We start from the raw sequence: 27,251 nt of genomic DNA on the forward strand, positions 1-27,251 counted from the left end.
CCCAAACTGAACATAGTCTGAGGCCCAATTCTCAAATACAACAGATGAGTCTGTAAGCCTGTTTTTAGATAGTACCACTATTTTATTTTATTTTAATCCCCCTGTACCCACAAAACTAGCACGTTGCGAAAGTGTCTAGTTTTGAATCCTAGTAAGAATCAAAGAAGAGCCCTTCTGGGTCAGGCCTAATAATAATAATAGTAATAATAAAAATATCAAAAATAAATAATTTATTACTTATACCCCACCCATCTGGCCAGGCCTCCCCAGCCACTCTGGGTGGCTTCCAACAGGGTATTAAAAATATAGTAAAAGATCAAACATTAAAAACTTCCCTAAACAGGTTATAAAGATTAATCTTGCCATTGTGCTTCACACGGTGGCAGATCAGATGCCATTCAAGGAGCCCACAAGCAGGAGTCTGAAGGCAAAATCCCACTCCTAACGCTACTCTCCAGCAGTCAATATTGTGGTACACTGCCTCTTGACTCATATCTACCTGCCTCACAATATTGTCCTATGACAGCCTGTAAATTCAAGATTGCCCAGTTAAGCTAGTCCTCTGTCATCAATAGAATCACATCACCTCCTCAGAACCCATCTAGCAAGGAAGGAGGAGCAAAGTATTCTGGGCAATAGCTTATCTCCTAGCTTCAAGAAGGTGTCAATCCCCTCTCACTGAGAGATGTGGGTGCCTTGTGAATGGCTAAATAAGGCTGTACAATTAAAGCACTATGATACCATTTTAAACATTCATAGCTTTCTCTCAAAAGAGCCGGAGAAGAATTGTTTGCGAAGAGGGCTGAGAAATACTAGGAGATCCCTATTCCTTTCCCAGACCTACAGTTCCCAGAGAGGTTTAACAATCAACTCCTCTTCACAGGGAACTCTGGGAATTGTAGTTCTGTGAGGGTGAAAGAGGCCTCCTAACAATGCTCAGCACCTTTGACACACTACAGCCCCCAGAATTCTTTGCAGGAAGCTGTGACTGTTTTAACAATATGGTTCAAATGTGGCCTAAAATGCATTTTCCAAACAAAACCCACCTTGGTCCGAAGTGCTTAAAAGATGACTGTAACAAACAGGTCCTTGCCCCTAAACTTCCACCGGGCTGTTCATGTTGCCAGCTTATATGTGAGGAGACTGAAAGTCTGCTTGGAAAACAGCTACAACAGAGCAGCGAGACTTGAACAAAAATGTTCTCTTTATTTTCTTAGAGGCTCATACTCCCCCTTCCTTTTCTTATATTTCTGAAAACTGGCTGCTGGGGCCTGTGCATGCATTTGTGCCAGACTTAAAGGGCTATTTACCCCTCACATGGTGAGCCATTATTTCCCAAACAGCATGTATTTGTAAGTTGAACTGAAAGGGGAAAGCAACAAGCCCCTGGAACTCTGGTGAGAAGCAGGTGAGCTGGATGCTCTCTCTGCCTTGCACATCCTGGTTTCACTTCCACCAGGTTAGAGGGGACACCAGGTAGGTGTGGCAATGGCCCTCGCACAGCTACCAGAAGTGGATGTGCAGGGTGGCCCCCCGCAGGTGTGCTTCAGGAATGCTGCTGTCCTATTGCCAGCATTGAGGTTTTAGTCAGCTCTTAGTCCAATTACCTTTTGAACATTTTATCCTTTGTCTTAGGCGGCAAAATGTCTTGGGCCAGCTCTGGGAGCAGCCATTATTATTATCTTGTGGCAGCAAACACCATCAGTGAATTGTGTGTGGTTGAAGGAGCAGCTGTGACTTCTTTCTCTTTTGAACCTGTCTATCTATTTCATCACACTGCATTTCAAGCCTGCTGTTTATTTATATATATATATATATATATATTTTAAAACCCCCACACAAAACAGTTTATACAGTGCAGATAAAAACCATAAAATACAATGATATTAATGCAGTATTAAAATAACAACACATTAAAACCCAATACAGGGGTACCACAAGTTACAAACGCCTCAGGTTACAAACGCTTCAGGTTACAAACTCCGCTAACCTGGAAGAGTTACCTCAAGTTGAGAACTTTGCCCCAGGATGAGAACGGAAATCGTGTGCCAGTGGTGCAGCAGCAACAAGAGGCCCCATTAGCGAAAGCACGCCTCTAGGTAAGAACAGTTTCAGGTTAAGAACGGACCTCCGGAATGAATTAAGTTCGTAACTAGAGGTCCCACTGTAATACAATACACAATCAGAATACAGCAACAAATGCGAAACCAATTTTGCAGTTCCTGGCATTAAAAGGTTCCAAGAGATAGGAGTCAGTGTCGTATAGTAGTTAGAATCTTGAACTAAGACGTGGGTTCAAATCCCCACTCAGCCGTTCACTGGGTGACCTTGGGCCAGTCACTTCCTCTCAGCCTGACCTACCTCACAGGATTTCTGTGAACATAAAACTGGGGTTGAGGACAGATAAATCATGGGTGCCACACTGAGATCCTTAGAGAAATGGTGGGATAGAAATGAAATAATAAATAACTAAATAATAAAAGCTTATTTGTCTTATGCTGACAACGAAAGCTCAATATCAAAGGAACTTAAAAAACAAACAAAGGCACTTACTGCACTTCTAGAGGCAGAGAGTTCCACAAACTGGGTGCCACAACAGAGAAAGCCTTGTATCAGGTCATTACTCCCTATCCTTAGGCTGCACTTACTGGTGGGATCACAGCTGAGCCTCCCCAGTAGATCTCACTGGCTGGGCAGGCTATAGGAAGAGTCAATCCTAAAAATATTTAGGTCCAAAGTTTATTTTATTTATTATATTTACACATCACCTTAATCTTCAAAGGAGCTCGAGGTGGTATACACAGTTCTCCCCACCCCCATTTCATCATCACAACAACCCTGTGAGGTAGGCTAGGCTAAGAGATTGTATCTGGCCCAAGGTCACTCTGTGAGCTTCATGGCTAAGTGAACCTTGATCTCCCAGGTTTACTGAACAAAGTTGTGCAGGTCCCAAATGACTGATGGCCCCATGTTTGCATATGGAGTTTGGGTTGGGGACGACGACATTATTATTATTATTATTAGTAGTAGTAGTAGTAGTATACTACTATATGCCCACAGGTCTCAGGGTGGTTCACAATATAAAATCACAACATAAAAACACATGCATTTCAGACCTCTACATGTCCCATGTTAGTTGCCACTTTTTTAAACTAAAAACAAACAAACCCAACACTCTCATCATAGGCAAGATGTTTCAATGCCTTGTTCATTTTGGTTGCCCGTTCCTGCACCCCTCCAAGATCTATCAAAACCATAATCTAGTTTTCTAGTGAAATCAGTCTCCCTTCCACCAGAATTAATAAATCTGATCCTTCCAGTTGCAATGAAACTGCAGGGTTGCTTTACTACTTTATTAGCTGCTTATGAGAAACAGAACAAAAAGTGAGCATTCTAACTCTTAGGAGCTGGGACTCTGCATTTTGCTGTCTATCTCAAGACTGAAACTACATCATAGATCCCTTCAGATTCACTTCCGTGGTCCCTGTGGCAATAGAAACACATAGCCTTTTCACCTGTGCTCTGCTGGACAGTTCTTCACACAGCTGTTGGACATCAGCTCCAACCAGCACATCCAATGGTCAACATGGCCTATGGTCAGAATTGGCTGGGGCTAGGGGGAGCTTTAGTTCAAAACATCTAGAGGGGCCCCCCAAGTGAAAAAGAAAGAGCCTTAGGAACTGACAATCCATCTGCCAAGTGAGTGGCTGCAGGCCAAGGTAAGTATTTCCTGGGGAGGTCCATTACTGGAATGCCTGGATTCCTGCCCCCCCCCCCCGTCCAAAGCAATTGTTGGAGCTTCCAAGATCAACTGAAACAGAAGCACTGGGATGGAGAGCAGTGCTTACTCCCCGTGGCATTTTCCCAGGCTAAATCTTCATTCATCAAAGCTGCTGTCAGCCCTGGGGACAAGGAGGAAACACAGGTACCTGTTTCCCCAACCACCTCCTCTGCAGGGCTAAATGCTTAAAAAAAAAGTTAGGGCAATATAGGTCAGGAAAATGGCCTGAGCATCCCTTCTCCCTGCAGTTACTCCATCTAAATTTGGAGCCTGCCAGGGCTGCTGTTAAGTAAAATTAAAAAAATAAAAACACCAGGAGATCCAATCATGCATTATGGATTTTGGCCTTGCATTTGGATCAATAGTGGCATCTAGTGGTAGTGATTTTATATGCCATTGTTTTTTAAAACTAACAAAACAACATATCTCACCACTCATCTCAATATGATGTGAACTGGGCATTATTGCTTAAGGTTAAGATAGAGCATGGGGCGTGGTCTAAACCACAGAGCCTAGGGCTTGCTGATCGGAAGGTCGGCGGTTCGAATCCCCACAATGGGGCGAGCTCCTGTTGCTCGGTCCCTGCTCCTGCCAGCCTAGCAGTTCGAAAGCACGCAGTGCAAGTAGATAAATAGGTACCGCTCTGACGGGAAGGTAAACGGCATTTCCGTGCGCTGCTCTGGTTCGCCAGAAGCAGCTTAGTCATTCTGGCCACATGACCCGGAAGCTGTCTGCAGACAAACGCCGGCTCCCTCGGCCTATAGAACGAGATGAGCGCCACAACCCCAGAGTCATTTGCAACTGGACCTAACGGTCAGGGTAACTTTACCTTTTTTTTAAGACAGAGTATACAAACAAGTCAGCTAGTTATACACTGGTCCATCTTTGAGTTTGCCTCTTTGTTCATCAATTCATCACCTTATAAAAAAAAATGTGCAAGCATTTTAATAATAGTTGCAAAGTTGTTCCAGGGGTTTGTGAGGTGTGTTGGTGATGACAAGGGTACTAGCCAATCAGTGCCTCCCACAGCCAGCTTTTCCACAATTCAAACCATGCCATGAACATGCAGAACTAGTTTTTAAAACCAATTTTGTTTTGTTGTCAGCTAACTTAGAAGGATTTGTATCCTGAAGAGTGGGAGTATAAATGGCTAAAGTAGATGAAATAAATAAATTCAAAACAAGAAAGGTACATTGTGCTGAGTGTTCTGAGGTTGCTTTCAAAATTGCTCAACAAATGTTGTGTCCTTTGCATTTTTAATTAATATTTCTTAAATATTCTCTGTATTTTGTAATGATGATATTATTTCAACCTATTTCCCCTTTTTCTGTAGTTTGCAATTTGGAGTGTGTGTGCTTTAAAATGTAAACAACATTATCTCTGTCCCCCCCCCCATAGAATTAATAATGTTTTTTACAAGTAACACTACAAACCTATTATTGCATTTCTTATTCCTGCCAATCAAGAAAAAGGTAACATTCAATAGAGTAGTGGTTCCCAAGCATTTGAAAATTGCTGTCAGTATTGACAGACCACCTAATGATTTTTCTTCCCATTGTAGAAATCATAATGTGGTGTGCTGAATGCTGTATGATCTTAAATTGAATTTTTATTCCTTCCTTTTATTTTGTAATATGTCGTATTTTATATTATGACAAATTTAATTCTATAGAATGAAAGAAAATTAAAACATCAATATGAATACTGAATGTCCCATCTCTCATCTTTGGGAGATGGCATAAATATCCACAATCCATGGCTGCCCCACTGGAGGCAACAGGAACAAACCAAAGAAAGAAAAACAAATGTTTCCCTTTTCTGCCTCCACCTGAGCTGGCTGCATTTAAGAAATGGTGGTAGCTCTGCTGAGGATCTCACGGCCTCACCTTTTCCCCAGTGGGACTGATCTGCAAAAAGGCAGTTTTAGCCTGCTCCCATCCTACACACAGTTATCTGGGGTGAGTCGTGGGTGGGAAGGTAAGCCTCATTAGACTCAATAGGTACTTCTGAGCAGGCATGCATAAGATCAGGCTGTTAGCAACCTTGGTAGAAATGCCCTACACTGTAAGGGGAACCAAGATCTCAAACAGTTGGTCTGGCTGGGGCTGATGCGAGTTGCATTTTGCTGCTGCAGACAAAACACCTAATCCCCCTGCCCCAACCCCATAGATCTGGGTCCTCTGCCTCTGCCTGACCTCGCCATCGCTCCCATGTTGCTGCCAGTCCCATCACTGCACCTGTACCCTCACCTGTAGCTGCACTGCTGGCCCAACTTTGTGGCAAGGGTGCAGTGAGTACATTATTGGCGGCATGAGTGGGGCTTGGAATGGGGCAACAGTGAAGTGGGGAGGGGGTCAGATCCACTGCATGAGGCAAATGGCTTCACCTTGCCTCATGCATGGTCAGACGCTGGTTGCAATCCAGAACGCCTGAAGGGCACCAGATTGGCGAAGACTGGTCGAAAACACCTTGGCCAGGTACTTTTAAAAAGAATAACAAAATAGGGTGTTTAATCTAGAATATATCTACAGGATACAGTGAGGTTTTCAGTTTTCATTCCACTTGATCAACTTCTGCTTAAAGAAAAGAAGAAGCGTTTGGATTTGATATCCCGCTTTATCACTACTTGAAGGAGTCTCAAAGCGGCTAAGCCTTCTTCCCCCACAACAAACACTCTGTGAGGTGAGTGAGGCTGAGAGACTTCAAAGAATAGCCCAAGGTCACCCAGCAGCTGCAGGTGGAGGAGCGGAGACACAAACCTGGTTCACCAGATTACGAGTCCACCGCTCTTAACCACTACACCACACTGGCTCTAAAGAAAAATAAACAGTGTTCTTGCATAATGCAGCATAGGCAATACTTAAACACACACACAATAAATCTAAACAATGCCACCAAATCACGCTTCTTTCTATTCTTAGAATGTTCTTTTTTTGCTTTACCCTTAATCAGTTACAATACTTGGTAACCCTGGGCAGTTCCAACTCTGATCTTCAGTTACGACCGGTGTTTGAGGTAGTTCAGCAGCGACAGTGGGATATCCAGTTGATCCACAGCAAAGGGACGGTTGGCCAGTTTTAGGAACTTCCTGATTGCTAGTCTGCATTGCGACATCAAGGATTTGGGGACAGCTGGAAAGGGGGTGGGAAGGAAAAAGGAAATGGAGAGACTATGATGATTGTACCGCTGAGCTTCCAAGCCCCCCAGAACTCCTCAATGTCGGAGGCATTAGCCAAGAACAAAAGCAGGGAGCTGAACAGAAATCTGGGAAGGCACTTTAGAGAAACACCTCAGGTGTTCATAATTTTGCAGTTCTAACATTTACTGAAATCTACATCCACCTCCTCATGACAGACAGGGAGATGATCTATCAGACATGAGTGTCTCCTAATCCTACCTGGAGTTGCCAGGGATTGAACCTGGGACTTTATGCTTGCAAGGCTGATGTTCTACCACTGAGCTATTCCCTAGTATTTGAAGTATTTGATCAAATTCTGGAGAGCTACCCTGAAAGATATATATGGTGAGAGGGGTGAAGCCAATGCACATTCCTTATAGGAAAAGTGGCTGGAGCCAAATACTTTTGGCAGGAAGGGCCACACATCTGATTAGGCATTTACACAATACAGGTGGACGGGTCCTAAATTTGCAACTGAGCATATTAAGGGGCCCTTTTCGTTACTTTATCAGAGTATCTATTCAATTTAAACAGTATTTGTTAATTGACAAAGTAGTTGCACTTTAGTGAATTTAGTTGGCTGTGTTTGCTTTAACAAGTAGGTCCTTTCCAAAGACAAGACATGAATGTCACAATAAAAAACAGTGACGCAAAAACAAACCCGTGTTGCAATAAAAACTAATCACAACAATGCAAACACAACACGTAGAAAATATATAATAGAATAATGATATCATTAGCCTACGTGTTGTGTTTGTATTGTTGTGACAATAAAAAACAGTGGCTGTGTACACACCGTACATTTAAAGTGAATTTCTCTCCCCAACAAATCCTGGGAACTGTAGTTTACCCCTCACAGAGCTACAGTTCCCAGCATCTTAAACAAACTACAATTTCCAGGATTCTTAGAAGGTGTGTGTGCGCTTTAAAATGTATGGTGCATACACAGTAATGGATGTTACAAAATAATAATAATAATAATAATAATAATAATAATAATAATAATAATAATAATAAATGGCAAAAAGTTACCTCTTTCTCTGGCCAACAAATCCAGCATCTCAGAGTTCACTGAGATCTTATCGAGCACAATACCCGGTAGGTACACATTGGCTCCAAAATCTATCAGGAGTTTGACGAATTCCGCTCCACAACCGTGCCTCAAGCAGATTTCCAGCAGACTCTTTGGGTGCTTAATGCGGGTGATCATCTTCTCATCAGTGCAGTTGTAGTTGGGATCTGCACCGTGGAGCAGCAGCATCTTGAAACACTCCAAGTGCCCATAGACAGCGGACAGGTACAAAGGGCCCGAGCAGGCAACAGAGTTGGCTGCCCACTCCGGGACTCTGGCTTTGACGTTGGCCTCTGCCCCATGTTCTAAAAGTTCTTGAAGGATGTCGATGTCCCCTTCTCTTGCTGCCGTGAGCAGTGGGGTGCAATTGTTGTGGATGCTGCCAGAAGGACTGGCCCCTGCCTCCAAGAGGGCAATCACGCAGTTGAGGTGGCCATTGTTGACAGCTGTGAAGAGTGGTGTCTGGGCCTTCACGTCCAGGCTGTCCACTTCGGCTCCATGGGCCAGGAGGACCTTGACGCACCTCACGTGGCCCTTTGAAGCCGCCAGGCGGAGCGGGGTCCCTGGCACCCCCCAGCCGCTCCTGCTGTTGATGAACCGCCTGTATCTCTCTTGGCGCAACAGTTCGTCCAGAAGTCTGTAGTTGTCCTGGGAGACGGCGAGATTCAGCTCCTGTCTTTCTTCATCGCCTTCTTCATCTTCACTGGGCTGGAGCATGGAGAAAATCTTGGTTATGTCCACCAGGCTCATCTTTGCTTGTCTCTTGAGGGTGATTTTCATCATGAACTGTGCAATGCTAGAGAGCTATAAGGCAAAGCAAATAAACAAAACACAGTCACAATGTCCTGGTTATACATGGGATGCATGTGTGATAGGGGCTCCTGGCTGGTGGGAACGGTGAGCAAAAGTTATTATTATTGTTCATTATTATTATTTCATTTGTCATTTGCTTCCCATGAGGCATGCCAAAGCTATTTACAATTAAAGCATGCATAGAGCACAATTGCATATTTGAAAGCAGGTGTCACCATTTTATATATTAAAACAATTGGGGGGGGGACCAATTATGGGATGCATGCTTGTATCCCCCAGGACCTGTATGTTTACCATGGTGAGCCCAATTTTGTGGAAATCTGCCTCCCCACTGTTGAGGTCACACAGGTCCCTTTACAGTTGAACTCCTGGCCTCACTAAAGACTTTTTAATTTTATTTCAGGAGGCATTTTAAAAGCAGGTAAAAACTATAAAATTACATATGACTCAAAATGCCAGCTGGAATTAAAATTAAAATTCAGTGGGCACTGGAAGTTCAACAGGGAGGGGCCTGCCTGACCTCAACTCTAAGGGATAAAATAGAGCCCACAATACTGAATGCATGGTTTCTAGCAGATTCAAGCCATGCATCTCAGCCATGGGGGGTCCACTAATAGTGGCTCCCCACAAAGATCTCAGTGATCAAGCAGGAATATAAGGTATCAGGTATCCTGGAGACAAAATGTTAAGGGCCTTGAAAATGAATACAAGAACCTTGAACCTGGTCCAGTAGCGTACAGGCAGCCAGTGCAAGCTTTTGAGTTATGTGCTGGCAATAGTTTGTCCCCTTCAACAGTTTAGCTGCAGCACTCTCCATCAGCAGGAACCTCCAGACCAGGCCCAAGGATAGCTCCATGTAGAGTGAACTGCAATTACTGAATCTTGAGGATACCAATGCATAAATCAGTGGCCAGACTTTCCCCATCCAAGAACAGTTGTAGCTGATAAAAGGCCTTCCTTACTGTAGGTGTGTTTTGCAGGTTCTCATGCAGAGGTGGGGAAACACAGGGCTAATTGTGACCCTCCATGCCTTTCTTTTGGGTCCCTGGGATTCTTCCCAAGCAACATCCCTCTCTATCAGGCTGCACCCCTCACTGGACCTGGTCTGCACTCTCCTCCTGTGCTTTTGACTGGTTTGAAAGTATGCTGGAACTTCCTCTTGCTTGTCTGATGGAGAGTAGTCTGTCTGTCTCTCTTTCTCTCTGCATATGTGTGCATGCATAGAAACTTGAAACATCTGCCTTTTGCATGGCTGGAATCTAGCCCACTTTACAAAGTAATATCCTTTGCTCCACCCACTTTTGTCTCTGGCTCCACCCACTGTTAGCACACTGCCCCCACCCCCCACCCCAGAAGGTTGGCTATGCCCCTCACATTGAAATAGTTTTCCCATCTCTGCATTAGAGAGAGGCATTACTGCAGAAGCACCTTAGCAGTGCTGTGCTGTTTTTAATGTTTTTACTGTGTTTTATTAAATTTGTTTTTTTACATAATAATAATAATGATGATGATGATGATGATGATGTATTATTTGTACCCCGCCCAACTGGCTGGGTTTCCCCAGCCACTCTGGGCAGCTTCCACAGACCAAAAATACACTAATACATGATTTCAAATCCATTATAAATTACTTTTAAAATGGTACGTTATACGTACTGTATTTTGCTTTCAGTGTTTTAGCCTTGCTTTAATTTTTGTAAGCCACTTTTTTTTTTAAAAAAAGGCAGGGTAGCAATAAATAAAAAATTAATTAATTAATTAATTAAATGTGTTTCTGCATGAGTCACTGCTTTGGATTTGACTTCATACCAAAAAAAAAAAAAAGGTCAGATGCCTCATGAAGGAACAGAATTGGTTGGAGCATCACTGGATATAGGGCATTGCGTGCATTTCCCCCACGCAGGGTACCAAGCTGAAGGGGGTGCAAAATTGAGAAGATCCACAACTGAGAATATCCATTTGGGGCCGCCAAATGTTGGTCTTGCACTGGACGCAATATTACGAATGATTACCAAAGTCTGCCTCTTGCAGGCAGGATCTTCTGTGAGTGGCTAATTTTTACTCTTATCCTGATGCTATTAACATTTCAATCCGTAAAAATCACAAGTGCTTCTGCAACCCGAGATCGGGGTGATAGTGGTGGGGGCTGCATCAGATGTTAGCCAAAAAAGGGGGGCAGAAATATATTCCAGACAGGCAGGGAGGCCCTTTGGAAGCCAATTCCTAACATTTTTCACTTGAAGGAATGCCAAGCTCCACCTGCCCAGCTACGAAATGCTTTAAGCTCGGAGGAAGGGTAAAAAAAGAATTTCAGATGCATTCCATCTCCGAAGCATCCAAATATATCCTCTCGGTCAACCACCCTACTCCTCCATTCCTGTTCCTCTTGCAAAGCATCCATCTCCAGCTGCTCACCTCGCGACCTCAGCCTGGACGAGTCCACCCTGGTTTTGGAAAGAGCCACCCACAAGCCTTAGTTACAGCCTATCCAGGGAGGCCTGTATCAAGATCTTGGGACTGGAACAAGTCCCCTAAGAGGAAAGGTTGCAACATGTGATTTGCAACCTATCCCTCCCTCTCATAATACTCGAAGTCAAGGAATACAGGAGATAAAATACCAAATACAGAACCTAAAAACCATCCACCAGCCATACCACTGAAAATAACTATATCTTAAAAGGATTGAGAAATTAGGCTGGTGTTGAAAGGGCGATATAAGAAGAGGCCAATGGCCCATCTAGTCCAGCATCCTGTTCACACAGTGGCTAACCAAATGCTTATGGAAACCCCTCAAGAAGGCCCAAGCACAAGAGCTTCTCCCCTCCTGGGGTTACCAGCAGCTGGTTTTTGGAAGCATTCAGAACATAGGCTCCATCATGGCCAGTAAGTAGCCAAGAACAGCCTTATTATCCATGAATTTTAAGCTACGCAAGTTGGTAGCCATCATTACCTCTTGCGGACGTACATTCCATTGCTTAACTATGAAGTGCATGAAGAAGCACTTTCTTTTTAAAATTGTCCTTAGTGATTATCTTTCAGCATTCAGATTCCTTGACTATCCACGAGTTCTAGAGTTATGAGATGCAGGGCAGGGGGGCGGAACAGGAGTTTTCTCCAGGCCATGCACAATTTTATTAATTTCTATCATGTCGCCTCTTACTCACTTTTAACTAAAATCTCCCAAACCCAGCAACCTTTCCTCATAGGGGCATTGGGAAAGCCTTTTTGGATGCCCTTTTCTGAACCTTTTCCAGCTCTGCAATATGTTTTCTGAGGCGATGCGATCAGAACTGTGAACTACCGTATTTTTCGCTCTATAACACGCACCCGACCATAACACGCACATAGTTTTTAGAGGAGGAAAACAAGAAAAAAAAATTCTGAATGAAACAGTGGATGTATCATTTTTGTGCTTCATGCTGCGGCCACAGACATGTGATTTGATGGTGAGTTTGGGGTAGCCCAATGCAAAGATCCTGAGGATCCATGTGGATCCATGCTTTGTAACCATGTTTTTGTACCATTGCAGCCCCAGGCAACAGTGGGTGCGTGATTTTTTTGGTGCAGGCTGTAGCCATGGACATGCTATGTGATCTGATGGTGAATTTGGGGTGACCCAATGCAAAGATCCTGAGGATCCATGTGGATCCATGCTTTGTAACCACGTTTTTGTACCATTGCAGCCCCAGGCAACAGTGGGTGCGTGATTTTTTTGGTGCAGGCTGTAGCCATGGACATGCTATGTGATCTGATGGTGAATTTGGGGTGACCCAATGCAAAGATCCTGAGGATCCATGTGGATCCGTGCTTTGTAACCACGTTTTTGCACCATTGCAGCCCCAGGCAACAGTGGGTGCGTGATTTTTTTGGTGCAGGCTGTAGCCATGGGCATGCTATGTGATCTGATTGCGAATTTGGGGTGACCCAATGCAAAGATCCTGAGGATCCATGTGGATCCATGCTTTGTAACCACGTTTTTGCACCATTGCAGCCCCAGGCAACAGTGGGTGCGTGATTTTTTTGGTGCAGGCTGTAGCCATGGACATGCTATGTGATCTGATGGTGAATTTGGGGTGACCCAATGCAAAGATCCTGAGGATCCATGTGGATCCATGCTTTGTAACCACGTTTTTGTACCATTGCAGCCCCAGGCAACAGTGGGTGCGTGATTTTTTTGGTGCAGGCTGTAGCCATGGACATGCTATGTGATCTGATGGTGAATTTGGGGTGACCCAATGCAAAGATCCTGAGGATCCATGTGGATCCGTGCTTTGTAACCATGTTTTTGCACCATTGCAGCCCTGTTTTTGCATCAGATCATTGCTATGTGATCTGATGGTGAATTTGGGGTGACTCAATGCAAAGATCCTGAGGATCCATGTGGATCCGTGATTGGAACCACGTTTTAAGTAGGGAGGGAAGGAAAAACATAGAAGCGACAAGGAGAGGGGTGTGCAGAGAAGCAGCTGGCTAAGAATGCAGGAGAGGGGTTTTACCGGAGGGAGGAAAGGAAGGCAAAAGTCCCCCCCCCCACAAGCCAGCCAGCTCTCTCTCTCTCTCCCCCCCCCCCAACCTGCATGTTGCCTTCGAGTCCCAGACGCACGGAGAGGAATTAGAAGGAAGGACGCTCTGCTTGCCTGGAGGGGAGGGGTTTTCTCTGCTCTTTGTTCCGTTTGAGCAAACACAGTAAGGAAACAGAAGCGGGAGGGCAGTAAGACCCTGAGGCAGAATGCAGGAAAGCAGCAGCTTTCCTCCCTTCTCCGGACGATTTGATATTTGCCTGATTTTTGCCTTCACTCGCGCTTGTCAGCTCCAGGGACCACACATTCGCTCAATAACACGCACAGACATTTCCCCTTACTTTTTAGGAGAAAAAATCTGCGTGTAATAGAGGGGAAAATACGGTATATTCCAAATGAGCTTGCAAGCCTATATAGAAAGGCATTATGATGTTTCATTTTCCCCTCACATGGAATTTGCCTTTTTCACAGCTGCCGCACACTGGGCTGGCATCTTCACTGAGCTACCTACTATGACCCCAAGGTCTCATTCCTGCTCAGCCATCTCCAGTTCAGACCCCATGAGTGTACATGTGAAATTAAGATTTATTTTTTTGCCCCAACATGTATCACTTTACACTTGTTTACACTAGATTGCATTTGCCATTCTACTTCTCATTCACTCAGTTTGGAGAGCTCTTCACAACCCTTTTGTATTAAGGATTCTGAATTGAGTACCATCCACCAACTTGGCCACTTCACTGCTCACCTCTGATTTCAGATCATTTATTAACAAGTTAAAAAACACAGTTCCCAATACTGATCTTTGGAGGACTGCATTTTCTACACCCCTCCATTCAAAGAATTGTCCATTTATTCCTACTCTCTGGTTCCTGCTACTTAATCAGCTCCTGATCTACAAGAGGACCTCTCATTTTATTCCAGGACAACAATGTGGGCACCAGGCGAGCTTCTTTAGGGAAACCAATTCAGAGCCGAGGGGACTACCACCAAAGAGGCCTCATGGCAACCCTCCAAACTTCAGGCTGGGGCAGCATACTGAAAGAGGCCTACCATAATGAGTTCAATGTAAAGAAGGGTACATACAAGAGGGGTGTTCTATACAGTTGTGCAGGACCTCAGCTCTGGGGTCAGGAAGCAGTAGGTGATGGGACCAGCAGCAAACAGGTCCAGCTTGCCACAGCATCCTTTATTTTCTTCTCATTATTATTATTCTATTTAAAGTCGAGGTGGCCAGCAAGGCAAGTACATTATTAGAAATGCTCATTTTGTTATCTTTACTTTAACCACATTATCCTTTTCTTCAACAAAACGGGGCTCATTTCTAAATCAATGAAGCACTTAGCTTCACAGCAGCAGACACAAACCCTATTTTATTCCCAATCTCATGATCATGCTATAGGTGAGTCTAAAAGTAAAACTTTTAGATAATAATAATAATAATTTGGGTTGGCCAGAATGCCTTTTAGTTTTAGCATATAAGGCAGAGCTTTCTAAACTTTACATGTTGGTGACACACTTTTTAGACAGGCACCATTTTGTGACACAGTAATTCAGTTTTACTAGCAAACCGGAATCAAACTAACTTATTTCCAGCCTTGGGAGGAACGCAGGGAGCAGTTGCACAGCACACCCACACACTGCAGCTGACACACTAACATGTCGCAACACACAGTTTGGAAAGTTCTGATATAAGGAATGTAAAGAGCCGGGTGTAAAGCATGGTGTATGGGGGGTGGGGAATGTTAATTGTGTGCTTCACAACCAAAGTAATAAATGTCTGTCTAAGGAAGCCCCTGTGAGAGCATTAAGGCCAGGGTCTAAACAAGGCTGTCATTGAGCATCTGCTTTGCATGCAGAAGATTCCATGTTTAATCCCCAGCATCTCCAATTGGGGTTGGGAATGTACCCAGTCTGGAATTCTGGAGATGCTGCCATTCAGTGTAGACAAAACTAAGCTAGATAGATCAAAGGTCTAAGTACAAGGCAGATTCCTATGTTCCTGTGTTTGTTCACTTCCATAGACAGTTTTTCCAGGTCATGTGTCCAGCATGACTAAGCTGCTTCTGGCGAACCAGAGCAGTGCATGGAAATGACATTTACCTTCCTGCCAGAGCGGTACCTATTTATCTACTTGCACTGCGTGCTTTCGAACTGCTAGGTTGGCAGGAGCAGGGACCGAACAACGGGAGCACACCCCATTGCAGGGATTCAAACATCTGACCTTTCGATAGGCAAGCCCAAGTGGCACAGTGGTTTAACCCACAGTGCCACCCGCATCCCATTATGTTCCTGTGTACCCAAGCTTAATATTATTATTTGCATTATTATTTAGTCTGCAAATCACTTTCCACATAATATGCCCCAAGGTAATTTACAGGCATATCCTTCAAAACAGCCAAAATAATTTTTATAACAGTTACAAGGACAATCAAGTGCAGTTTTGAAATTTGTGCTAATACATACCACAATAATTTTAATCATCTGAATGGCCCCAAGGTGCACTTATTCCTTCCACAATCCCTATGGCAGTATGATAAATGAGGTTGGACTGGGACCTGGGAAACCAGGGTTCAAATCCTTGCTCAGTCCAGGAGTCCATTGGGTGACCTTGAACTAGTTGCTAGCTTTCAGCCTAACCTGCCACACAGGGAGGTTGTGAGTGTGAAATGAGGGAGGAGAACCATGTGTGCCACCTTGGAAGAAAAAGGTGGACAAAAATGCAAAAAAATAAATCTGCACAATGACTGTACACAAATGTAATACGTCTGTTGTAGGTGGAGACATGCAGTGGAACTCGGAATTAGAATCTTGAAAGGATTGCACCACCATTTCTCAGGGCTTCCTGTCCGAAAACAACAGAAAAACCCATTCTACAAACCAACAAATTTCACTTCATATCAGGGAAAAATATTCTGGTTTTGTCCACGTACGAGGGTTAATTGCCCCCTTCCCCGCCCCCTAAGTGCGGCAATCCATCCCCGCCACCTCCTCCGCTTAGTAGGCCAGGCCAAGTGGGCAGCGATCCAGCGCGTAAAAACAGAGCCTGGGAGTTGCTTGTAGGCGCGCACGTGTGAACCGGGAGCAACTCCCAGCCGCCCCGGGAAAAAAACGATCTGCCACTCCAGGTGGAGGACTCGGAGTCATGGCCAGGCGGATGGAGAGACGGGTAGGCCACCTGGCTGAAGATACTCACGAGCTGGTTGCTGGCCGGGCGGGTTGCTAGTCGCTTGGCTGTGCCTCGACGGAGCGGTGTCTGGTGAGCCGCCGGCCAGCCTGGCTACGTCGCCGCCGGGCCTCTGTGAGGTCGCTGGGGACCAGCTAGGGCAAGGGGCTGCCCCACATCGCGGGTTTCTCCCTGGGCCAGAATAGCGAGAGAAGGGAAGGGGACCGGGGGGTGGTCGTCGGGGCACCGACTAGAAGGAAAGCGAAGGCTAGCGCCAGCCGGCTAAGTGGACAGCTGCGCTGCTGCCGGCCGCCGATCAAATAAGGGCTCTCGGGCTAATTTTAGCCCCCTGCTTGGGCGTCTTATCTGACAACTTCCATTCTTGGAAAGTGCAGCCTGCAGGAGGCAAGTTAGAAGGGCTTGGGTTGGGACCTGGACGTCGGACCTCGCAATAGCACACGGGACGCATGGCGCAGATCAGCCTTTTGGTGCTCTGCAGGTCTTTTGGACTACAACTCCCATCATCCCCAGGGATTGCCGTCCAAAGCATAGGAATATATTGAGTCAGATGATTGCTCCATCCAGCTCCGTGTTGCCTACACTGATTGGCAGCAGCTCTCTAGCGTTTCTCTAGCAACCCTCCCCCACCAGAGGGCACTAGGCTGGAGAAGCCTTCCCCAGGTGTTCTGTTCCCTTGCATGGGGATTTAGCAAAGGGGATGAGTAGGTTTATGGCGGTAACAAGGCACTGTCGGCAACAAGTTCTCAGGCCTGGAAGAGATTTGCAGTGCCAGGATTCAGCCCAGGTGAATGATGCATGTGGCTGCATACTCTTCCTGGCCGTAGCTGTCAACTTTTCCCTTTTCTTGCGAGGAATCCTATTCGGAATAAGGGAATTTCCCTTTTTTAAAAAAGGAAACGTTGACAGCTATGTTCCTGGCCCTGAGTGGCCCCACAGCCTAGTTCAGGGATGAGGAGGAGCCAGGTGGCCTCCAGTCAGGGGTGTCAACTTGAATAAAATATGGGGGGGGGAGGCTCCAGGTAAGCCCCACCCCACATAATCATTCACAAGATGTGGCACACACGCACACCATTTGAATGGCAATGCCCATCAACTTGGTGGAGGCCAAACCTCCTCATATACACCTACAGACAGAAGTATCCTATCAACTCAGCCATTTCTCGACAAAAATGCTTTTCAACTGAGTTGGTTCAAACATTCAGCCACCACTTACCAAGTGTTCAGGGATCAAGTCCGGGGGAAATTTAACAATATCTTTGCATTATTTATTTAATTATTGCAGTTATAAAGGTAAAGGAACCCCTGAACATTAGGTCCAGTCGTGACTGACTCTGGGGTTGCACGCTCATCTCGCTCTATAGGCCGAGGGAGCTGTCGTTTGTCCGCAGACAGCTTCCAGGTCATGTGGCCAGCATGACTAAGCCGCTTCTGGCGAACCAGAGCAGCGCAAGGAAACGCCGTTTACCTTCCCGCCGGAGCGGTACCTATTTATCTACTTGCACTTTGACGTGCTTTCGAACTGCTAGGTTGGCAGGAGCAGGGACCGAGCAACAGGAGCGCACCCTGTCACGGAGATTTGAACCGCCGACCTTCTGATCGGCAAGTCCTAGGCTCTGTGGTTTAACCCACAGCGCCACCCGCGTCCCTATTGCAGTTATACCCCACCCTTTTTCTCCAAGGAGCTCATGGTGGCATACGTGATTCTCCCCCCATCTCAATTAATCACCACAACCACCCCACGAGGTAGGTTAGACTGGAAGAGGCAATGACTAGACCAAGTCCACCCAGTGAGTTTCATGGCTAAGTGGGGTTTTGAACCCTGGTCTCCAGGCCCTTGTTCCTACTCTCTAACCACTACACCAAACTCTTTCTCAGCCCTGGTTGATGCCTTTAGGATTAATGAATCTCACACATCCGGTCTGGAGAGGGAGAAGAATGTTCTGCATTGCCCGTGTCACATATACTGTACACTCATCGTCCCGTGAGCATCATTGGTCAAACAATTTCGTGGGACAGAAGTAAAATGAGATGGGCAGCAAAGGCTCCTGCAGCTCTGAGACAACAACAACAACATTATCATCTGTCTCCCCAGTGTGTTTGGTTTATTATTAGACTGGGGAGAGAACGTGTTGCTAAAGCCATCTGCTCCAGACTTGCAATGCCATTAAAGTGCCTGCAGGTTTAGAGATGTGTTTGCTTACTTGATTAACATGAGGATGGGATCTGGTGGGGAAGCTGGGCAATTTCAGAACTTGGACTTAATGCGTTTTGGATGGCTCCCTTTTAGGCCAGGTGCGGGCTTCAAAGGGTAGGTGGGGATGTACTGGTAGATCTCTGTGTGCACTGCAAGTTAGATCAACAATGATTTCTTACTCCTAGCTGTTTAATGATGGCAACAGCAAAAAGAACCACTAAATTATAGTGGTGAAACGGGGTGGGTGGGAAACCCCATGAATGGATTTGTTTATTTATTTGTGCTTTTTATATCTCATCTTTCCTCCAAGGATGTCATGGGCTCTATCCCTTCCCCCATTTTATCCTCACAACAACCCTCTTCCCTTCCCTTCCCTGTGCTCAGTGGCTCCTCTCTTGATCCAGTTCTCTTCCCTCAGTTTTCACCAGTTTACCATGTAGAATATCAGAATATCACTGAGAGGCAGTGACTGGCCCAAGCTCACCCAGAGAGCTTCATGGCTGAGTGGGAGTTTGAACCCTGGTCTCCTCAGTCCAGTCCATCACCCTAACAACTATGCCGCACTGGTTTTGCATGCAAGAACTGAGCTCAGTTCAGATCTGGGACTGGAAACAAAATTCTGAGCTCAATGGGAAATGATCTATAATGAACTGAAAAAGGTATTTAAATATACTTTTCCCAAGAAACCAGAGGCCTTTCTCTTGGGTATTGTCGGCCAGGGGGTGTCAAAGATAGATACAACTTTCTTTATGTACGCCACAACAGCAGCTAGAATACTCATTGCGAAGTACTGGAAGACGCAAGATTTACCCACACTGGAAGAATGGCAGATGAAGGTGATAGACTACATGGGCTTGGCAGAAATGACGAGCAGAATCCGAAACCAGGGAAGAGAAGCAGCGCAAGAAGAATGGAAAAAGTTTAAGGACTATTTAAAGAAATATTATAAAATTAATGAAAATTAGAATGATGTTGGATTGGAAAGTAAATGGTTACTATTAGCAATGGTTAAGACAAGGAGAATAAGGAAAATTAGTTTAAATTTTAATTAAAATAAGGGAAGATTTGCTGAGTAATTGATAAGAACTTGGAATACAGAAAAGGGAGGCATGAGGAAGTCGGGGAAGTAAGGTATAAGAAACTAAGATACGAAATGGTACATGTTTTTTGTTCTGTTTTTGTTTTTTGTTTTTGTTTTTTGGTTATGTATTTGTTATATGTTTGTGTTGTTATAAAAATCTGTAATAAAAATTATTAAAAAAAAAAAATTCTGAGCTCAAGATTATGTAATTTTAACTATATGTCTTCTGCGTCAGGCTTCAGCTAATGAATCTCAGGGTTACACTTTTACACCACAAATTAGATGCTGCAAGCTTGAAGTTTGCTGTTTCCTGCTTTAGAAGGAAATGTGTATCACCACCTGAGGTGAAGTGGGAATACAGTGGTACCTTGGGTTAAGTACTTAATTCGTTCAGGAGGTCCGTTCTTAACCTGAAACTGTTCTTAACCTGAAGCACCACTTTAGCTAATGGGGCCTCCTGCTGCCGCCGGGACACGATTTCTGTTCATATCCTGAAGCAAAATTCTTAACCTGAGGTACTATTTCTGGGTTAGTGGAGTCTAACCTGAAGCGTATGTAACCTGAAGCGTATGTAACCCGAGGTACCACTGTACAGTCAAACCTCGGGTTGACGTAGCTTCAGGTTAAGCATTTTTGGGTTGGACTCCGTGGCGACCCAGAAGTAATGGAGTGCGTTACTTTCGGGTTTCGCCACTCGCGCATGCGCAGACGCTCAAAGTGACGTCATGCATGGAAGCGGCAAATTGTGACACACACGGACGCAGGTTGCGTTCGCTTCAGGATGCGAATGGGGCTCCGGAACGGATCCTGTTCACATCCAGAGGTACCACTGTATGTCACTCTCTGCCTTTCTGCTGCACCCCCTTGCCCACCCTGCCACTTCTGCCGCTGCCAAAACTTGGCAAGAGAGGTAGCATTCTGCCAAGGCCCTGATGCCCATCTCCTCTGCTCCAGGGATGGGAAGGATGAGTGGAAATGTGAAGGTGCTAGACTGCCCCACTTTCACTGAACTTGGCAATGGCTGGGGGCATGGGCATAGCCAGGATTTTTGTTAAGGGGGCAGGCTTTTGTTAGGGGGGGCAGAACCTCAGATTTGTATTGTATTGGATATGTGGGGGCGTTCCACAAGGCCTTCCCCAAAGATTCATAGGAACTGTAGTTAAGAGTGCTGGGAATTGTAGCTGTGCAAGGAATAATGTGTTTTAATTGTATTGTGTGCACACAGCCAAAAGTGCCCCCCCAAGAAGGTGTAGAAAGCAGCAGCTATGCTTACAGCTATGTGCTACTATTGTGACTCTTGCTGTAAGTTGCATCTTGCATTGCAGATCCCACACTGTTTAGGGGGTGGACTGGAGGACCTTCAAGATCCCTTCCAACACAATTTTAAAAAATGTTTTTAGCACATAGCTGGAAACAGTGCAGACTCAAAGGTGACAGAGGTTTCTGATCTGGCACTTGAGTGCTCAATGGGCGAGTCAATGAACTGTCTCCACACACAGACATCCTGCAAGCTGTCCTGTGGCAAGGTGTGGGTTGTATAAGGATTTCACCTCTTCATCCCTTCCCTTCCCTGTGCTCAGTGGCTCCTCTCTTGACCCAGTTCTCTTCCCTCAGTTTTCACCAGTTTACCATGTAGAATATCAGTATTACAGTGCCAGCCATGTGCCAGTGCTTGAAGGCACCAATGCACTGAATGAGAGCATCAGACCTGCTCCTGAAATACCTTCTGTAGGCATGATAGAAAGCAGCAGGTACACCAGGTTTCCGCTTGTGTTCAGTGACAGAACTGGACGTGTGGAATACTGTCACAAAGGGAGGCTTGGGGCATGTGCAGAGCGCCTGCTTCTCAAAACTGAACAACTGTGGTTTGCGCCATGCTCTTAGGATTAGAGCAGGAACCTCCATAGATGTTATTGGACTCCAACTCCCATCAGCTCCAGGCAGTACAGCCAGTGGTCAAGGATGATGGGAGTTGTACTCCAACAACATCTGGAGGGCTACAGTTTTCCCATCCTTAGATTAGAAGGTGGGGCTTCTGCAAGGATGGGGAGGCTGTAGCCCTCCAAAGGTTGAATTAACTTCCATCAGACTCAAGCAGTGTGGCTGACTATGGGAGTTCCCATCCAGTAACATTTGGAGGGCCTAGTTCAGTGAGTGTAGTACGTAGGAGGCTTTAGTCTAAGCATGTCTCTTGGACATTAAAAGACTGCAGAAATGGTTGATCACATTAAAGAGTGTGCGGCTATTCATGCAGCGGCAGTTTAGCCAGCCTTATCAGCCTCCTCCCCGCCGGCCCTCCCAGGGAAAGGCATTCTTGGATTTAGACTGGATGATTCCACACCTTAATAAAAGCAAACTGCCAGGAGAATTTATCTGACAGGTTGAAGGGTTTTTATCAGGACTTTGAAGTGGTAAATAAACAAACTAAATTAGTCACATGAGAAAGACTCCTAGGATGGAAGAAAGAGAGCATTCCTTGGGGTTGGCTTTTGATTCTGGAGGCAACCCTGACCTGATATTGGGGGCAGGGGGCAAAGGAGTGTGTGTGGGAAAGAAAACTACTTATGCAAAGTGTTCAAAATTAAAAGCAATTGTCATCTCGCAAGCATATACCAGTACATTGGTACCTCGGGTTACATGCGCTTCAGGTTATATGCGCTTCAGGTTACAGACTCCGCTAACCCAGAAATAGTATATCAGGTTAAGAACTTTGCTTCAGGATGAGAACAGAAATCGTGTGGTTGCGGCGCAGCGGCAGCGGGAGGCTCCATTAGCTAAAGTGGTGCTTCAGGTTAAGAACAGTTTCAGGTTAAGAATGGACCTCCGGAACGAATTAAGTACTTAACCCGAGGTACCACTGTAATGCACTATTTATTTATTTTTTAGCACAATATGTTTGATAAAAAATAAGGTAGATTATTGCTCCTCCCCTGTGAGAGGCAAATTGCATTATAATGTGATGTTTTCACTTCACACAAAAATGTTTGGGGGGTGGATCACACACCTGGAGGGGGACTTTAGATCTGAAGGCATGAAGAGCTGAGATTTTTCAGGGCTAACTATTTCAGTGATCTATGCAAAAGTTAGTTTTTGTATAATGGAATGATGGTGACTATGTTGCCTTCTGGGAATGTGTCCTGATTGTCACCCACTTTCCCTGTCCCATACAAATGAATGGAGCAAATGGAAACAGCTAAAACTAGGGGAAATGGGGGAGAAAGAAGGGACAGTGTTATGTACTGACTTGAATAGGATCCAAAAGGCAGCAGTCTGATTGGTCCCAGAACAATAGGATTCAGAATGCAGCAGTCTGATTGGTCCTAGAACAATAGGCTCCAGAATGCAGCAGTCTGATTGGTCCTAGAACAATGCAGCAGTATGATTGGTCCGCTCCAGGTGGAAGTGAATCCGCAACCTGATTGGCCTACAGGAGAATCCCAGAATTAGCCAATCACGTGTGGCCCATTGTGTAAATAATGTACGTAAAGCAGATATTTTGGGGGAACTTTCATTCCTCACTACTATGAGCTGAATGAAATCCACACTTGACTCCGAGGATATTTCAGACAGAGTTAATACAATATCATCCGCGAAAGCTTTTATCTTATGTTCTTTAGTCCCTACCTTAATCCCTTTCACTTCCGCTGCCTCTCTCAGTCTCTTAGTAAGTACTTCAAGTACTGTTATAACCTGAAACTGTTCTTAACCTGAAGCACCACTTTAGCTAATGGGGCCTCCTCCTGCTGTCGCGCCAGAGCATGATTTCTGTTCTCATCCTGAAGCAAAGTTCTTAACCTGAAGCACTATTTCTGGGTTAGCTGAGTCTGTAACCTGGGGTACCACTGTACAGTGATACCTCGGGTTAAGTACTTACGGTAATTTGTTCCGGAGGTCCGTTCTTAACCTGAAACTGTTCTTAACCTGAAGCACCACTTTAGCTAATGGGGCCTCCTCCTGCTGCCGCACCGCCGGAGCATGATTTCTGTTCTCATCCTGAAGCAAAGTTCTTAACCTGAAGCACTATTTCTGGGTTAGCTGAGTCTGTAACCTGAGGTACCACTGTACAGTGATACCTCGGGTTAAGTACTTACGGTAATTTGTTCCGGACGTCCGTTCTTAACCTGAAACTGTTCTTAACCTGAAGCACCACTTTAGCTAATGGGGCCTCCTGCTGCTGCCACGCCGCCGGAGCACAATTTCTGTTCTCATCCTGAAGCAAAGTTCTTAACCCGAGGTACTATTTCTGGGTTAGCGGAGTCTGTAACCTGAAGCATATGTAACCTGAAGCGTATGTAACCGGAGGTACCACTGTATATGCAGCAGAGCTTCTCTCCCTCTCCCTCTTTAATGTGCCTAATTTGAACAAAAAGGTTATGTTTCTCCTGTCTTTCCTGCTCTAAGCCGCTAGAGGGCAGAATGGTACTAGATGTTCTGGAAAGAAGACCAACATCCTAGTATTACCAAGCTATAGAACTGATGCCAATTGCTGGATAAGAGTAGGACGGGAACACAGATAAGAAATATTTAAGAAAGAGTTCACGATGACATGAGCTGCTTGATAGTGGAACAAAGAGTCTTTGGAAGTGCTCAGTTCACCTTCATTAGAAATTTTCAGAGGGCTGCCTAGCAGTAGATTTCCTCCAGTGGTACAGGGTTGGGCTGGATAATATTTTAAGCCTTTTCCAATTCCGAGTATGAGCTTATGGAAGCATCTACTTCCTGTTTTAAACTAACCTGAACTACTTATGTCTGAACTTTGGGGTGGTTGGGTGTACCTTTGGTTACCTTAAACTTTAAATTAAACTATGGTTTGTTGAAAGAAGTCACAATCAGGTCATGGTTGTTGATCGCAGCTTATTAAGAAGCTACAGCTAAACCAAGCTCTCCACAATTCAGACATAATGACAAACTTTGGCTAGTTTAAAACAGGGAGCAGGTGCTTCCAATTTTCTTACACCCACACTGAATGAGAGGGTGGGTATGCAGGGCCTGTGCCCATAGTTTGAGCAGGAACATCGGGTAATGCCCAGGCTTACACCTGGCATCATACAGCTCTTGAGAGACCTATGCCAACACCTGGAGCTGGCTTCTGTTACACAACTCCTAGCAACATAATAACAGCAGGTGTTGTTCAAGAAAGCACATAAACCTCCCTGCTTAGTTAGATTCAATCAAGAGCCACATAGAAAACTGTTTTAACCAGGAAATTAACTTCTGTCTGGAGACTGGTTAATCCTTCCAGGGTAGCATTTGCCACAGATTTCATTATCTGACCTTAGTTGATTCATAAATACCCCACCCCCACTACGGGGTATTAGAATACATTCAATGTTTTTTTTAAAAAAATGTCTCCTTTTATCTATTCCCTCACATCTGAAAGGGGTGGTGTGGATAGAATGAATATCCAGAAGGGAATAAGGTCCCTAACGTGCATGTTGTATTTAAAGCGAGTGTCAACACTTTGCCCACCCAGGTGCCACAAAACCCATATATTTTCTTGGATAGCCCAAACAACCATATTCTTCTGTTGCCTTGATCAGGGTCATGAGAGCTTTGGATCCCTGCCGTTTATGCAATTTGACTTACTAAAATGTGCATACGAATAACCTGTGTCATTACCTAAATTGCTATTAGCCCTGTGTGAAATATCTATGTATTCAGATATTCATATGCTCTTCCATAATTTCCCACCTCCTTTCTCCTTTGTGTGGTTTCTTAATGAAACGGGGATGTATTGTGCCAACATAAACATATTTTTCCTGACAAATACTGTACAGTGGTACCTCAGGTTACATACGCTTCAGGTTACATACGCTTCAGGTTACAGACTCCGCTAACCCAGAAACAGTGCTTCAGGTTAAGAATTTTGCTTCAGGATGAGAACAGAAATCGTGCTCCGGTGGCGCAGCGGCAACGGGAGGCCCCATTAGCTAAAGTGGTACCTCAGGTTAACAACAGTTTCAGGTTAAGAACGGGCCTCCAGAACAAATTAAGTACTTAACCTGAGGTACCACTGTATCTGAATTCAGGTGCCACGTGGCTGTGGTGAGGACTGCAGGGCCTGCTCCCTTCCAAGGCCTTTTCCATCTGGCCCAGGGGGCGTGGCCCAGGCCCTCACTCTCCCAGCTACAACAGGGCTCCTGTGGCAGTGCCTAGAGAGTGGGGCTGGACTCATTTGGAACAAACCCTTGGGGAAGTGCGGGATTGTTCCGCTATTGCTTCCCTGTTCCAAGTGGCTAATGTGTTTTAAAATGTCCTTAAGCAGTCGGTGGCATTTTAAGTTTTTTCCCCTCCCCCCCTTTTTTGCTTTGTTGGGGGGTGGGTGGGATTAATTTTAGTATAACTGTTCTGTTTTTTGTTGTTTTATTGGTTGTTGTATTGTTTGCGTTTTGTTTTTAAGGGGCGGGATCAGGGCTGCCTGGGAGTTGGCCCCAGCCAACACAATGGCTGGGGCATGTTCCACAGGGCGGGAAACACTGGGACATGATCATGGGCAGGAGGAGGAGTTACGCTAAGACCAGACCATGTCATTACCGAGGAGGCAGGCATAGTCATTGTTTGAAGACTATCCTTGCCTCTGGGTCTGGTCTTGATGAGATGGATACTGGAATCAACAAGGGAAACCCACATGACCTGAAGGTGTTGCTGTGTAATGCTAGGTCAATGATTCATAAGACCACCGCCACCCATGACTTGATCGTGGATGGAGGACTTGACCTGGCATGTGTAACAGACTTGGTTGGATGAAGCAGATGGGCCTGTCTTAGCTGCTGCTTGTCCACCAGGTTTCTCTTACGCACAGCAACCCAGGTCATGTGGGCAGGGAGGGGGGGTTGCAGTGATTTTTAGGAAGTCACTAGCTTGCATCAGGCATCCTACTGGGAAGACCCAATTCTCTGAGTGCATGTTCTGGAAGTTGGGCAATAGAGGCAGTACAGGATTCCTTTTGGTGTACCAACCTCCTCGCTGCACCAAGGATTCCCTGCCTGAGCTGCTTCAGGCCGTGGCGGATGTTCTCCTGGAGACACCTAGTTTGGTTATCCTAGGGGATTTTAACATCCATGCCGACACGACCTTACAAGGGGCCACTCAGAACTTCGTGGAAAGCATGGCCTCCATGGGGCTGTCCCTGAATAAGTCTGGCCCAACTCATAGTCACAGACATGCCTTAGACCTGGTGTTCACCTCTATGGATGTTGGTGATCTGACATTAAGTAAAAGTGAAACGAAAGAAGTGCCATGGTCAGATCACTTCCTGGTGCAACTGGACTTCTCCACAACCCTTCCCCTCTGCAGGGAGGTGGGACCAATTTGGATGGTCCTCCCCCGCCACTTAATGGATCCAAATGGTTTCCAGAGAGTGGTAGGGGATGCTTTATCCCATGTTGATAGCCTTTCAGCTGATTCCCTGGTGGCCCGCTGGAA

General features: G+C 45.4%; 1 protein-coding gene across 1 annotated transcript; it reads right to left on the minus strand.

Moving 5' to 3' along the window:
* Positions 1 to 6,677: 6,677 nt before the first annotated feature.
* Positions 6,678 to 16,975, minus strand: ASB12 (ankyrin repeat and SOCS box containing 12). The gene is made up of 3 exons (XM_053374057.1): positions 16,561 to 16,975; positions 7,992 to 8,835; positions 6,678 to 6,912 (listed from the first exon to the last, which is right to left on the minus strand). Exons 2-3 carry the CDS (start codon positions 8,812 to 8,814, stop codon positions 6,779 to 6,781), a joined length of 957 nt encoding a protein of 318 aa, XP_053230032.1. The 5' UTR covers positions 8,815 to 8,835; positions 16,561 to 16,975; the 3' UTR covers positions 6,678 to 6,778.
* Positions 16,976 to 27,251: the final 10,276 nt, after the last annotated feature.

Source organism: Podarcis raffonei, chromosome Z (assembly GCF_027172205.1).
Source record: "Podarcis raffonei isolate rPodRaf1 chromosome Z, rPodRaf1.pri, whole genome shotgun sequence".
NCBI lineage: Eukaryota > Metazoa > Chordata > Lepidosauria > Squamata > Lacertidae > Podarcis > Podarcis raffonei.